This window comes from Rousettus aegyptiacus, unplaced genomic scaffold (assembly GCF_014176215.1).
Source record: "Rousettus aegyptiacus isolate mRouAeg1 unplaced genomic scaffold, mRouAeg1.p scaffold_m13_p_4, whole genome shotgun sequence".
In the NCBI taxonomy this organism is placed as follows: Eukaryota; Metazoa; Chordata; class Mammalia; order Chiroptera; family Pteropodidae; genus Rousettus; species Rousettus aegyptiacus.
Window position 1 is genome coordinate 135,372,234 of NW_023416307.1, and position 13,856 is coordinate 135,386,089.

At 33.8% G+C, this 13,856-nt stretch overlaps 1 protein-coding gene across 2 annotated transcripts in view; it reads left to right on the forward strand.

The window, feature by feature from the left end:
* Positions 1–13,856, forward strand: part of KCNH8 (potassium voltage-gated channel subfamily H member 8) — a 298,686-nt gene that overhangs the window by 189,002 nt on the left and 95,828 nt on the right. For both annotated transcript variants that reach the window (XM_036219525.1, XM_036219524.1), the window contains 2 exons: positions 2,248–2,405; positions 7,304–7,511. In XM_036219525.1, the coding sequence (XP_036075418.1) occupies positions 2,248–2,405; positions 7,304–7,511 (366 nt within the window). The remainder of the gene's footprint in view (positions 1–2,247; positions 2,406–7,303; positions 7,512–13,856) is intronic.

Sequence of the window (13,856 nt, forward strand, 5' to 3'; positions counted from 1 at the left end):
TATAAGGAGTCAATGAGACATGATTATAAAGTGCCTAGAACAGTTCTGGTCTCCTGCTAAGAACATATGTGTCATCTATAATAATATAGTAATCTGTCTCATCAAAATTCCAATATTATCTCCCTTCACAAGACTATATAGAAAACAAAAGGACCTCATAAATACTGTATTAGTTTGTTATTGCTGCAGAGTAAATTATCACAAATTTAATGTCTTAAAACAAAACCCAATTATTACCTCATAATATCAATAGGTCAGAAGTACAGGTATGGCTTAGCAGAATTCTCTGCTCAGGACCTCACAAGACTGAAATCAAGGTGCCAGATAAGTTGTGTTCTTTTTGGAGCTCCGAGTTCCCTTCCAAGCTCATGTCACAGTTGGAAGAAATCATTTCCTTGTAGTCAGAGGACAAAGGCCTCATTTCTTGCTTGATGTCAGTGAGGAGCTGTTCTCAGCAACTAGAGACTGCCTACTGTTCTCTGCCAGGGGACTACTTAACACAATATGGAAAGTTGCTTTCTTACAGGTTTACAAGAGCATGTTTTACTGGCCTCTGACCCCTTCTAATCAACTGAAGAAAACTCTGTTTATAATGAGTTTCTCTGATCAGGTTAGGCCACCCTTTAGCCATATACTGTGTGCGATATGATCATGGCTTTATACATATCTCATCATGCTCACAGATTTCAATTCACCCCCACTCAAGAAGAGATCATATGAGGGTGAGTGTCCTGGAGGATCATCTCAGAATTCTGCCTTTTACAAATGTGAAGTTAAAAGTAAAAATGGTTTACAAATATAAAGGGCACATTATCATATATTTTATCTGTCATCATTATGATCATATCAACAAACTTTTAAAATTTTTATTTTATTTTATTTTTATTTTTCAATTACAGTTGACATTCATTATTATTCAACAAATTTCTAATCTCAAATGACTCTATTCCACTTATTTTCAATGGTTTAAATTTGGTGCAAAAAGTATTCCAATTCATCTATTTATTATGTAACTCAAAACTTAGCGTTTGTTTCATAACTCCTTGAATTCCTATTCTTTTTGCATGGAATATTTACTTCCCACATTCCCTCCTTTGACCCTTGAATCACTGAATCATGGCACTCCCCAAGAACAAAGTTATATGGAGAAATACATTTCTATTGGATTCAGCAGTCCATAAAAATTCTCAACCATTAATACCCTCATGCGTACGTACCAATCCTAAAATTCCTTATGGTCTGGTTATACTCAACTCTAAAACAAATTAAGGAAAAGGTAACTTTTTCCAGTACTTTAATGATATTTAACCTGGGAACTAAAAAGACAGACTCATATTTTATTCACAGGCAGCAGGAGTGAGCTTAAGATGATCCACATAGCTATGGCTTTACTATTTGACCAGTGCTCTCGAGGGCTTCATATATTGCAAAAAGTTCAATAAATAGATTAAAATATAACATAAATAGAAAATAAGTATAAATATAAGAGATCATAAAAGGATGATATAAAGAAAGGTTGAAAATGATTACATCTTTCATTAAAATGGAATGAAAAATTTAACTCAGAAATCCAAAGAAGAAACTCTAGGTACTTTATTAATACAAGCACCTCAGGCAGGGACAAATTCCACATGCACACAGATTAGTAAAACTTTGGTACATGGAATAAAGTAGTATGGTATTGTCTAAAAATATACAAACTACAGGTTATATCTGTGTTCAAAATCATCTCTACCATTTTTAGCAATATGATCATTGATGAGTTGTTTTTTCCTCACTGAGACATAGTTTCTGCCTTTCTAACATGGAGTTAATACTGTCAGCTACAGAAGATGTTCTGGGGAGTAAGTAAAATCACCTAAGCTAAGTTCTTAGAACAATGTCTGATAAATAATGAGCATTTAGTAAGTGATTATTATTGCTTTTATTGCTAGTATTATTTATTTTAATTACATTAACATGTGGCCCAGTGTCTAGAATATATTTAGTGCTCAGAAAATATTACTCTCTTTTCCCTTCTTCAATACTTGTTTGTCGAGTTGAACGGGATCTGTCAAAAAGAGTATTTTGGATATTATCAGTCTGAATAAGTTTGCCTAACTTTATTTAATTTTATACAATTTTCTTCCTCCTTCCCTTGCTTCCTGCCTGTCTTCCTTCCTTTCTTCCTTTCATCCTTCCTTCTTTTTTGTCTGTCCTTATTCTCTCTCTCTTCCTTCTCTTTCTCTATCTTTTTTTCCCAAGCAGATATTATTTTAAATTTCCGAACAACCTATGTCAGCAAGTCTGGCCAAGTTATCTTTGAAGCAAGATCAATTTGCATCCACTATGTCACAACCTGGTTCATCATTGATTTAATTGCTGCCCTGCCTTTTGATCTCCTGTATGCTTTCAACGTCACAGTGGTGAGTAAAGAAAAGAGCTTCCTTCCACCTGACCTTGAAGGTTGTTTTCACACCTGTGTTTATTTTTCACGTATTCATGTTTTAAATGTTTGTGGCAATTTGGCACTCAAGATTTTATACCCTTTTTAATAAGGATGCCAAGGTGCCCTATGATATGCATGCCAGATTCTCCACTTAAGGAAGTTACTTCCTTTTGAAATTTGCATTACCTGTTTCTAGTTATTTAAATATCTAGAACCAGGATCTACAAAAAGCTTAAGTTTATCATCAGTACTGACTCACTAACCAAATCCTTTGACAAAGAAACCACCTATAAAAATACAAGCACAATTTTATATTATTGAGGCAGATATTTGTCTCAAAATTTGATGGGCAGTTTAAAGATTTCTCCTACTTTTATGACCTTTACTCTCTACCTCTTGAGTATTTCATTATTCACTGGCCAAACAAATAGGGGACCAATCAAAATAGAGAAAAATATTGAAATTAAAATAAGAGAATTCAATTATTTCTTAAAAATCTTTGTAAAAATGTAGGATGGGGCAGAATCCTACATACACAATGACAATGTAGACTTAAGAGTTCTGTTGAATTATTATTGATATTTGTAACTTCTCTTTCTTCATTTAAAGCTTTATCTTCATGTTTCCTCACAGGAAAGAAAGTATGTCCACTTGTAGTAATAATAATTTTTGCTATTTAACAATTGATATTCTTAAAAACATTAAGTGCTCCCTATAAATAGAGTTTTAGAGAGGTATAATAGCATTTTGGGCCCAGTAATGCAATTTGCTGCTAGAGTGACCAATTTTAACATGAAAAAGATTTACTAAATATTAATTTCAATTAAACATATTTCCTATACAGTTGACAACCTCCTGTAGAAATCGTATTCTTTATTAAGAATTTAAACGCACAGTTTTCAATATTAAACAAAGTGATTAATACTTCAAATACAGTTAATGTTGACTTCAGAATGAAGATGGAACTGTAATCCTGACTACTCAGTATATATTGGTGCATTTGTTAATTGCCTGTAAAATAATATTTTTTTCTTTTTCTTTTTTTTAACTTGGGAAGTTGAAGTTGTCAACATTTTTAAGAGTTTTATAACTCAACTGAAAAGAAAGTTCTTGGGGAAATTTTAGTGTGTGATATCAATCAGTGAGTGCTACCTCGAATTGTTATCCAGACTTCTTAAAGTGCTTTTTAAGATTGAATTTGACTAGATAAGTGTACTATAATGAAAATGTAATGACTTAAAACAGGCTTTTGCAACACCGCAAAAAAAAAAAAAAAAAAAAAAAAAAACAAGAGAAGTGTATAATTCACAATAATGCTAAAAAAAATTTTCCAAATTTTCCTGAAGAATTCTGAAATAAATGGTGTCTGCTCTAAATTAACTTGCTTTTTTGCTAGTAAATACTGCTAGTATTTTTTTATATCGCATTTCTCTTTAGGCACTAAATGAATAGGATAATTTTAAATATATTATAAAATAGATGCAATTTAAAATATATAACATGTTTATATATAATTAACATCCTCATTGCCTAAAATTAAGACAAATAAAGAATTTTTTGAAAATTTTAATTCTCATATATTGATGACTTTTAAATACTTGTACACTTTCACTGCACTCTTGTTACCTTTCTTCATTCTGACTGAAATCTAGCATGAATGCTTTATAAAGAATGCAAGTAACAGATCAACTCTATGTCAGAAAGAAAAAGAGGAAGGAAAGAAGGGATATTTCTCTCTTATCACTAATAATTTTTCTGCTTTTCATAAGAGTAAGCATATGATCATTTATCAAATTGGCACATAAATTTGTTAGTCTCCCAAACAAATTAATCAGGATAAAATATTCTATTTGAACAGAAAAGCTTATTCAACATATATTTTCTTCTCAGGAAAAATAAGTTATGAGGACTAATTGATGCTATGCTATTGTTATACTGCACAGCCTTACAAAAAGAAATGAAGAAACAAACAAATAAATAAACAAAATTATTATCATTCAGATTCAAAATGTGTCCAGTTGATGCATCTCCAGAGATGACATTTAAAAACATTTTACAACTATCAAAAATGCATTATATGCTTTAGTTTTGGTTCTTCCCACAATTGCTGATGGCAAATGTGTTTTATGTAGCTCACGCATTTATTTATTAAAACCTATTATGTATAATTACCCTATGAAAGACACAATGAGAGATAAAATTATGAATGAGACATAGAAAGTGTGATAGAATGAAAGAAGACAAAAATACATATCCCAGTTTATCACATTATCTGAGTGACTTCCTTGGGGAAGTTATCAAAATAGGTCTAAAATAAGCATAAAAATTCCTACAGCGTTTCTAATAGCCTAAAATTGCAACCCTTCTATAAAATATCTTGCTAAGTGCCTAACACCTGGAAAGACCTCAGTTCGTGTTAATTAGCTGTTTCTCTCTTTCTTCCCTAGTTGATAACCAGGAGGTGGTCATGTCCACCTTTAGCAAGAGAAACTATCATTTGATAGGGGGTTTTGATAAATACATCATTGTCATGCACTTGTCTACAAGTAGCTTATATTTCTTAGCAGTCTAAAATTCAGTACAGCATTCCTAGAGTAAAAAACATTTTTTCCTTTTTCAGAAAACGTTTTCCCATCTAAATCAAATATGCCTCTTTCTTCTGTCATTCATCAAGAGCCAAAATTTATATCTATAACAGGAAGCTGTTGACTGATGGGAATAAGAATAATTTTTTAAAAAATAGGTGGCAGCAAAATCATCAGAGCTGCCTCATCCTGAACACACAGACCTATGGCCCTTGTCTTTATAAATGAGTATTATCTTCGTGTATGAGCATTCCCACATTCTTAATTATGTATCCTTGTTCTGATCAGAAAAAATGAGAGATTGCCTGCATCAAAATTATGTGTTCAACTGGTGTCAGTCTGCTCAGGCTGCTATAACAAAATATTATAAACTGGGTGGCTCAAACAATACCGTTCTAAATGCTACGAAGTCCGAGATCAAGGCCCCAGCCAATTTAGTTCTTGGTGAGGGCATTCTTTCTGGTTTGTAGACAGCTGTCTTCTTACTGTGTCCTCACTCGGTGAGGAAAAGGAGAGGAGAGGAGAGGGGAGAGAAGAGAGAGAGCAAGCATGAGAGAATGCTGTCTGGTCTCTTCTTAGAAGGGCACTAATCTTATCATGAGGACTCCACCCTCATGATCTCATTTAAACCAAATGCCCCATCTGCAATGCCATCACATTGAGGATTAGGGCTCCAGTATATGAAATTTGGAGAAACAAGATTTGGTCCATAGCAGACAGCATCCTCCATTTGAGACTTCTGTTCTAGGTTTCATTTTACTTACAAAATTGTCATCTATCTATCAAATCTATCTATCTATAAAATAATTTCCACCCCCAGTAATTCCTCTAAGCTACAAAGTAGAAAATACAAAGTCCTAACATGTAATCATCTATTTATAATCAGTTGAAGAAGTGACAGGTGGGAACTTAGCTGTGAAGAAAAGTAAGTAAAATGTCACAGAAAAAAAATAATAAAAGAGCACAGCTAGTTGGCAAGTTCCTCAACTGACCTTATGATTTTATTATATTTCGGTATAGAATAATTCACAAGATTACAATTGAAAACATATTGAATATCTATTATTGTACTAATTTTGGAGTATTTGTATTTTAATAATTTATCTCTCACACACTTAAATATTTATTGAGCACCTACTATGTTTCAGGCACTGTTCTAGGCATATTTTTCTTAGAGATCAAGGAAAGTGGCTAGTAGAGAAAGAAATGAGAAGTTGACTGATTCTAGCTAATTACAAAGACAAACATCCAAAAGATGCTGCCCTTGTTTATGATTCTTTCTGTAAAAGAAAAATTGTTATTATGTGTAGTCACACAAACCTCTTCCTTCCCCTCTATTTATTGCTCCCTCAAATTAGAAAAGGTCAAAGAATTTTTCAAACTTTGTTTGCATATGAGTTAATATTTCATTTGCCTTTTCTATCTGGGAAGGCTCTTTGACGCTTTTGAACGTGTGAAAAGAGAGTATATTAGTGCACCACACATGTTGTTAACAGTGACAGTGATTGTTCTCGTGGACACCAATGGTGCATATATTGCATTTGGGCCCTAAACTTGGAAAAATAACTCTTAGCTACAACTGTATTCCTTTAGTGCCTGAAAATGCAGGACTTAGGAGATTTCTTTAAAATTTCATTCCATCTGACTTTGGTTCCCTAACTATGTCTACTTGAGAGAAAACTCCGAATGTGTATGCTTCAGGCAAATGTTTTCTTTATTGATAATGTTAGAAAGAAAACAGTATAGTATATGAGGCGGGAGGTGCTACTGGTAATTGTGAGCAAAACTTACTCAAGTTTTATAGTTCTAATTACTATTTTTTTAAAATCCTAAGTTACTTTTATTACCACTTTGAAAGCTTTTACTTGAGTCTACATGATGTATTATTATAAGAATTCCCTTACCCAGAGGAGGGAAAGTGGGATTGAAAGAAAACGTGTGTTAGAGGTGGAGACACCTCATGTTCAATCCTGATACCGTAATGTATTTCGATTGTGCATCAGAATATATAAAATTGTATTCATTCAGATGGGTAGAGAAAAAGAGATAAATCTCGATTAAAGAAAATAAGTATTTACTCAAAGAAATTAAATTGCCTTATCTTTCTCTATCCTACTAACTCCCAATTATGTTAAGAAACGACAGAAATGGTCACACAAATGACCATAGCATTGGAATCCTGATTATACTTAATCTCAAGAACTTTCCAGAATGAACGTAAGTTAAAGTAACTATCATAGCATGAAGTGAACCCATGAGCCAAGATGCACTGCTCTGTCTCCTACCACAGGTGTCTCTCGTGCATCTCCTAAAGACCGTACGGTTGCTGCGTCTTTTGCGTCTTCTGCAGAAGCTGGACCGTTATTCCCAACATAGCACAATCGTCCTGACTCTGCTCATGTCCATGTTTGCACTCCTTGCACACTGGATGGCATGTATCTGGTATGTCATTGGAAAAATGGAGAGGGAAGACAACAGCCTTCTGAAGTGGGAAGTTGGTAAGGGCTTACATTTGTCACATTTTCCATTTTCAGTGAAAAGGAAGATTGTCTAGAATTTGGAGGAAGTAAAAGATGAATCTATAAATATATGTCCTCTGATTGTCAATTTCTCACATCTTTTGGGGGGAGGCAAGGGTTTGGGGAGATTCATGTTACAAGTGATTTCTTTTGAGAACAACCTTACATTTTTTTCAAAGAGCAATGAATTAAACTTTCAATGGATTTACTGTTTAAAATGATGAGCAAGGCCATAGAAGTGTTTAGATAAGTAATATGTGATCTTATCTTGACATATCGATACAGGGCTAATAATAGTAAACCACTGGACAACTGGCTTATGACTAATTATTAGATTATTTTAAATGATAAGAAAATTATCACTTGTATTTTAGGTGGCAAGTTGATAGAAAAAAAAAATCTTTACTATTTTTTTCCTTTCAAAGAAAAGAGAGAGCACGCATCATAATAACAAACTATTCACATTTAGTATACTTTGAGAATTTGATATTTATTTTTGGATAAATACAAATACAATTTGTAAAGACTAAATATTTACAAATATAATTTTTAAAACTTTGTGTCAGCATAATACACGATAGTTTAAGGGAGGTTTTCCAAGTTTTACATAGTTCTGCATACATAAATCTGAAATGTTAGCCCATGAACACATTTTTTAACTTATGGCAACCACCAGAACTTTATTAAAAAAAAAGAAAATTCTGAAGGCTATCACCCTCTATCCTGAAATGTCTGCAATCTTCTCAAATCATTCCCTTTAGAGAATAATCATTCCTTTTAGAAAATTGACATAGCATCCGATGTAGGTTTGTTTTTTTTTTCTTAATCTGATATTTAACCAAAAGACTCTGCTTCTGTGCTGGCTAGAAAATTTTTCACTTACCTTCTCCTCCAAAAATCAATCTTGAAGTTTTGAAAGAAGCTCAGGCCTTTGCACAGAGATAAAGCCACAAGAGGTTCCCAGGAGGGAACTTCCATACCAGCACTCAGTGGCAGAATGCATTTGGAACGTCCCTGGGTTGACTCTCATAAACACCACCCTCACCTCAGGAAATATACAAAGCTTTCAAAGGGCATCTTTGGAGAATGAGCTGGAGATCTTAAGAAAGCAGGTGGAAAGGGGTAAATTTCCTGTCTGGGTTCTTAAAAAAATGCTCCTACATATCTCAATTTTGTCCCTGAGCTACACAATCTAACTTATGTGTTCTGATAATTTTTATGTCAGAATAGTTATCTTATCAAAGCATTTTTTCTAAGCCTTATTGTGGACCTCAATTCTCAGAAACAAAGTAAAGGGGAAAATAAAATGATAGAGTAAAAGCAAAAATATTCTAAATAAAGAGAGGATAAGATGAGAGAGAGAGAGAGAATGAGCGGGAGAGAGAGATGTGTGAGGGGAAAGAGAAGAGTTTATTAAAAGGAAGATCAAAGTCTAGATTATACTTGGACTAAAACATTTTTTCTTCATCACATACTCTAGTGTCCTAATGGTGTTCAGTGAATTACAGCATTAGATCTGACTTCTGTTTTGCATTTATATTAAAATTCTGACATGTGTTCAGCCACCTGATTCTTTTTTTGGACCTGACCTAATTTCCTTTGGGCCCCAGACCTATATACTTGTATCAATTTGTAAGACTTGTCTAGTCTGAGAGTCTCCAGATGGGGAAATTCAGCTATTCACGCTCTCAAATTTAGTTATATGAGGAAACCTTTTTGTTTTACTTCCAACATGCCAGTCTTGCTGCAGACATATAAACTAGCTGTTGTTTTTTTTTCTCTCAAACTTGCAGAGGTTTTTATTTTGCAAGGAAAAATAAACCAACCACCTGAACTGCTTCTGTATTGTCCCCTTCTGCATCTACTCTTGGTCCTGGTACTATGATTCAATGTTATAAACATTGAAGTTTATAAGCTGGAAATCATGGAAATCAGCCCACAGAGTATTGGCATAATATAACAGTGAGAAGAACTTGGGTTGAAGGCAATGGATTTCTTCTGTCATCATGGCTCCACCACTAACCAGCTGTGAGATTAGCAGTAATTTTTTTAACCTGTCTGGTCCTCAATTTCCTCATCTACAACATGAGAAAACTCACTATATAATTTGAAAGTCTATTTCAGGTTTCATGATTTATGACTTTAATAGAACAGACCCAGGATTATGTGCTTACTAATTTTATCTAGTTTTTATCATAGCTAAATGTCCACATAAGCCATCAGGACTAACCATATAATGTCAAGTTTGTGGGAAAGTGATGTTTCAGAAAATATATCCTGTGATCACAGCATGTCAAGGAATTAATATGTTTCACTCAGTTATGATTAAATACCAACATTTATTCTTAGAGAATTAGATTTCTGTCCAAACACCTATCAGAATATGATCAGGAAGGTAGCATGCTAATTATGTCTGTCAATATTGGGTCATAGACTTGGCTAGAACTTTTCCTTCCCCTCAAATTACTTACATCATTTGTTCATTTAAAACATTCTCCAGCTGAGATTTGGGCGCATTCTAAATAATTATGACCTTCTCTACCTAATTTTATAATGAAGCAGCTGAGAATCTAGGCTAATTTAGTTTTCACTGTGTAATTTGTCGACTAATATATTTTGCTTTTTTTTGGTCCAGCTACTGTCAATCAAAAAATTTATCACACAAATAAAATTTGATTAGAGAACATGTAGTTCTTTATGTTGTGACTAACATTAGATGTATCGATTAGATTCATCTTCCCAAGGGATAAAATGGAACTTTCTAATCATTGTTATGCCTTGAAATGATTCCTCTCCCCCTTTTTTTGTCCTTGGCAAGCTTACAACTTACAGCTAGAGAGAGTTTCAATATTCCATATCAGACCAAATCTAAGTTAATCTTTTTAAAAAATGTTATACTGCCTCTTCTCTATAAGATATCTGTTTTTGGAGGGAAGAATTAATGTTGATAGACTAATTATGTCAGAGGCTGGTAATGAACTAATTTGCCTGGTGTTATATTTTACTTCATGTTTTTCTGTGTTTCCATACCATATTTTAAGGAATTTGAGGTTTGGCTTATTGTTTCATGGAATTTTAGACCCGAGAGGACCTTAGTCCAACTCTTTCGTCTTCTGGTGAGAAATTCAGTTCTTGATTATACAAGCACTGTGGCGGAAAGGGTTGTTGTCTACCATGTCCTCTGCTGTATCCCCATTAGCACATGGAAAATGTGTTTTAAAAATAATTGTTCGGTGAATCACTCATCGAGGTCATTCAGTTACTAAATGACAGTCATGGGACAAGAACCTAGATTCTCTAACTCTTTGTGTAGAATTCCTTCTAATAGTTTTGAATATTATGAAATTATAGTAAACAATTATTTAGCAAATTCTTTCTGGCAGGATGATCGAGAAAAGAATAAATACGGTGGTTATTTAAGATTTGGCCATGCATTCGAAAAAAGTATTTTTTGAGTTCCCACTGAATGCTGGGTCCTGTGTTAGGTACTGGAGATATCAAAACAAATAACATATTTAATATCATGAAGCTTAAAGATCAGTAGGAAAAACAGACAAATAATGCAATGGATATATGACAGTATGATATATTCTATAACAGAAACAAGTATGTAGAGAGGAGTGGCAACCAAATCTAACTAGAATATCAGCAAAGGATTTTCTGAGGTGAGCTGAGTTTTAAAGAATGAATAGGTCTTGTCTCTACTGATCCTGAGGAACGAGTGTGTGCGACAGAAGGGACTTGACTATATAAAGTGGTTCACTAGAAATGGCATTAAGGGGAATTGGGGGAGGGGGCTGGTAGTACGGTGATGAGAGCAAAGAGTAGGTAGTCAGGGATCAGATCTTTTTAAGACTATTCTTGCTAAACTTTAGAATTTGTCCTTCATCCTAAGGCTATAGTGAAGCGTAAAATTCTCTCTTGAGCAACGATCCTTTGAATATCAAACACCAGGAAACAGGCTTCTTTTTCAATATCTGTAAAGTGGCAGTAATAATATTGCCTATCTCATTGGTGTGACCAGCATTAAAGTAGGCAAACTATGTGAAGCATTTAGCACTGTGCCCGGCACCTGATAACTGCTTAATAAATATTATAACGGCTATTATAACCATCATCGCCATTTTATTATGACAATTACTTCTAAAAAAAAAAAGTACCATGCCTAGCGATACATATCATTTTATATGGAAAAGTTATTTTAAAAAGGGCTTAGAAAGTGTTGCCTTTAAGGCTTAGTTGTAATGCTGGACAGCTAATTATATGCTTTTGCATATCTTCAAAATAATATGCCTGCTCAAACTTTTTTATTTGAGTCATTCTCTGAAAAACGAGTAATTTTCACATATCATCATAATTACACACATATAGGAGAGTTCTCCATCTGTAATTCACAGGCCTTGAAGGAAGAATCTTTTGGGCCAGGCTTAGGTCACATGCTCAGACACTGACTGCTGGGGCAAGGAAAGACACTCCCCGCCTTATATTTCCATGGTGGGAAGTAGGGCCCTGTGTCTCTTGATTACTGTTTATACAATGGAAATCCCTTTTTACATAGAATTTCACACTAACAAAATTATACTTACATTTAAAAAACAGTAAAACATCAAAATACTGATTAAAATACTTCTATGAATCATCATATCCTTCTCAAACATCATCATGTCATAGAGTTAGCTGAAAGATAGTGATGTGATAATTCTCCATGCATCTTGCACACTATAACAATCTATGCTCCTTATGTAAACATAATAGTAAAATTCTATTTACCAAGCTATGCTTCCTGAGCTAGATTGCATCTTGATCAGTAGCATCCTTTTGCAGCTAAAATGCTACCTTATATCCTTTCTCAAAGCCATCTCTATTTTCAAGGCCATGACACTCTGAACTTTAAAATAAATGATCTGCTTCAGAGGTTAAAGATGAGAGTATTTTGTAATAGAGAGATGCCTTTTTTTTTTTTTTTATCTTTTAATCCTTTGGTTGGAGTATGCTTACCTGTTGTAGATGCCTAAAAGTGTATGTGTATCACTGTTCAGAACAAAAAAGAACCCAAGAATCTAGAATGGGGAAAAAAGGATTAAGCCAGATATCATTTTCGAATTTTCATTGACAATTTTAATCCTAAATCTCTTGATCCTCGTTGGATAAAACATCATAAAAGCTGATTGATTTGATTTGAAAGGCTCTTAGTTATTAACTGCTTAGCATTTACAAGCCTCATGTAAGGGAAAAAAAATTGACCAGGCTCATGATATTGCAAGATGATTATTTCAATAACTATCCTCAACAAGATAGAATTGACTAGCACTCTACTCTTTCAAGTTCTGTATAAAACTTTTTAGATAACCCTTTTTATTCTTGGAAAGACATGAACTAAAAGGGAGGAAAAGGCTAAAATGAAGTTTTCAACCCATTAAAATAGATAATGGACTCTAGTGAGATTTTCCTGGACTTATTTTTTTTTTTTTAAGCGAGGTCTCTAACTTTAATGTACCCTGGAATCAACCCCTTGAGGATCACCTTAAACTATCGATTCTAATCCAGTAAGTCTGAGGTGGAGCTCTAGACTCTGCATTTTTAACAAACTCCCAGAAGTTGGTGCTGCTGGTCCTGCACCACACTTTGAGAAGCAAGGTTTTAACAAGTCTTGGGACTTTTTGTGAATTTAATTCTTCCAGTTATAGAGAGTTCCAAACCAGCAAATATTCAGTCCTTCCTATCCATTTTCACTTTCCTACTCTTTTTAAATCTCCATCACATCTGCATATGTATATATGTATAAGCGTATCTCTCTTTCCAGAGAAACAAAGAGACAGTATGTACATATTCTGTACCACAAACTCTTGTCTTTGTGTTCTTCCCATGATATTGATCTTGGTGTTTGTAGAGAACCTATGCACAATACAGGTATTTGGGTGAATGCAGGAATAAATGAATGGACCACAAAGGCTTCTATACTGTACTGTAGCTTGCCCCACACAGATTAAAAAAGAAGTTCTAAAATCAGTCTTCCTTCAGTGTTTGGAAGTTAGTTACACTGAGTCTGTATTTCCTTATAGTATCTCATCATTTATACTATTATAAAACAAAATTCTCATTGCTCATTTTGTTAAAACTGGATTGCCATGGACTATAATCCATAAAGTCATAGGAAGCCAAAAGTCAGGATTCTGTTTAGAATGAATAGTCTATTTCTTTGGATATTTTGGCCATCTAAATGCTAAATTTCCTCAGTATTCATATCACACAAGCAGAAACTTGTGTTTTTTCCTCAAAAGAACTTACAGTACTTGACAGTCATTATTAATATGAATACAGACA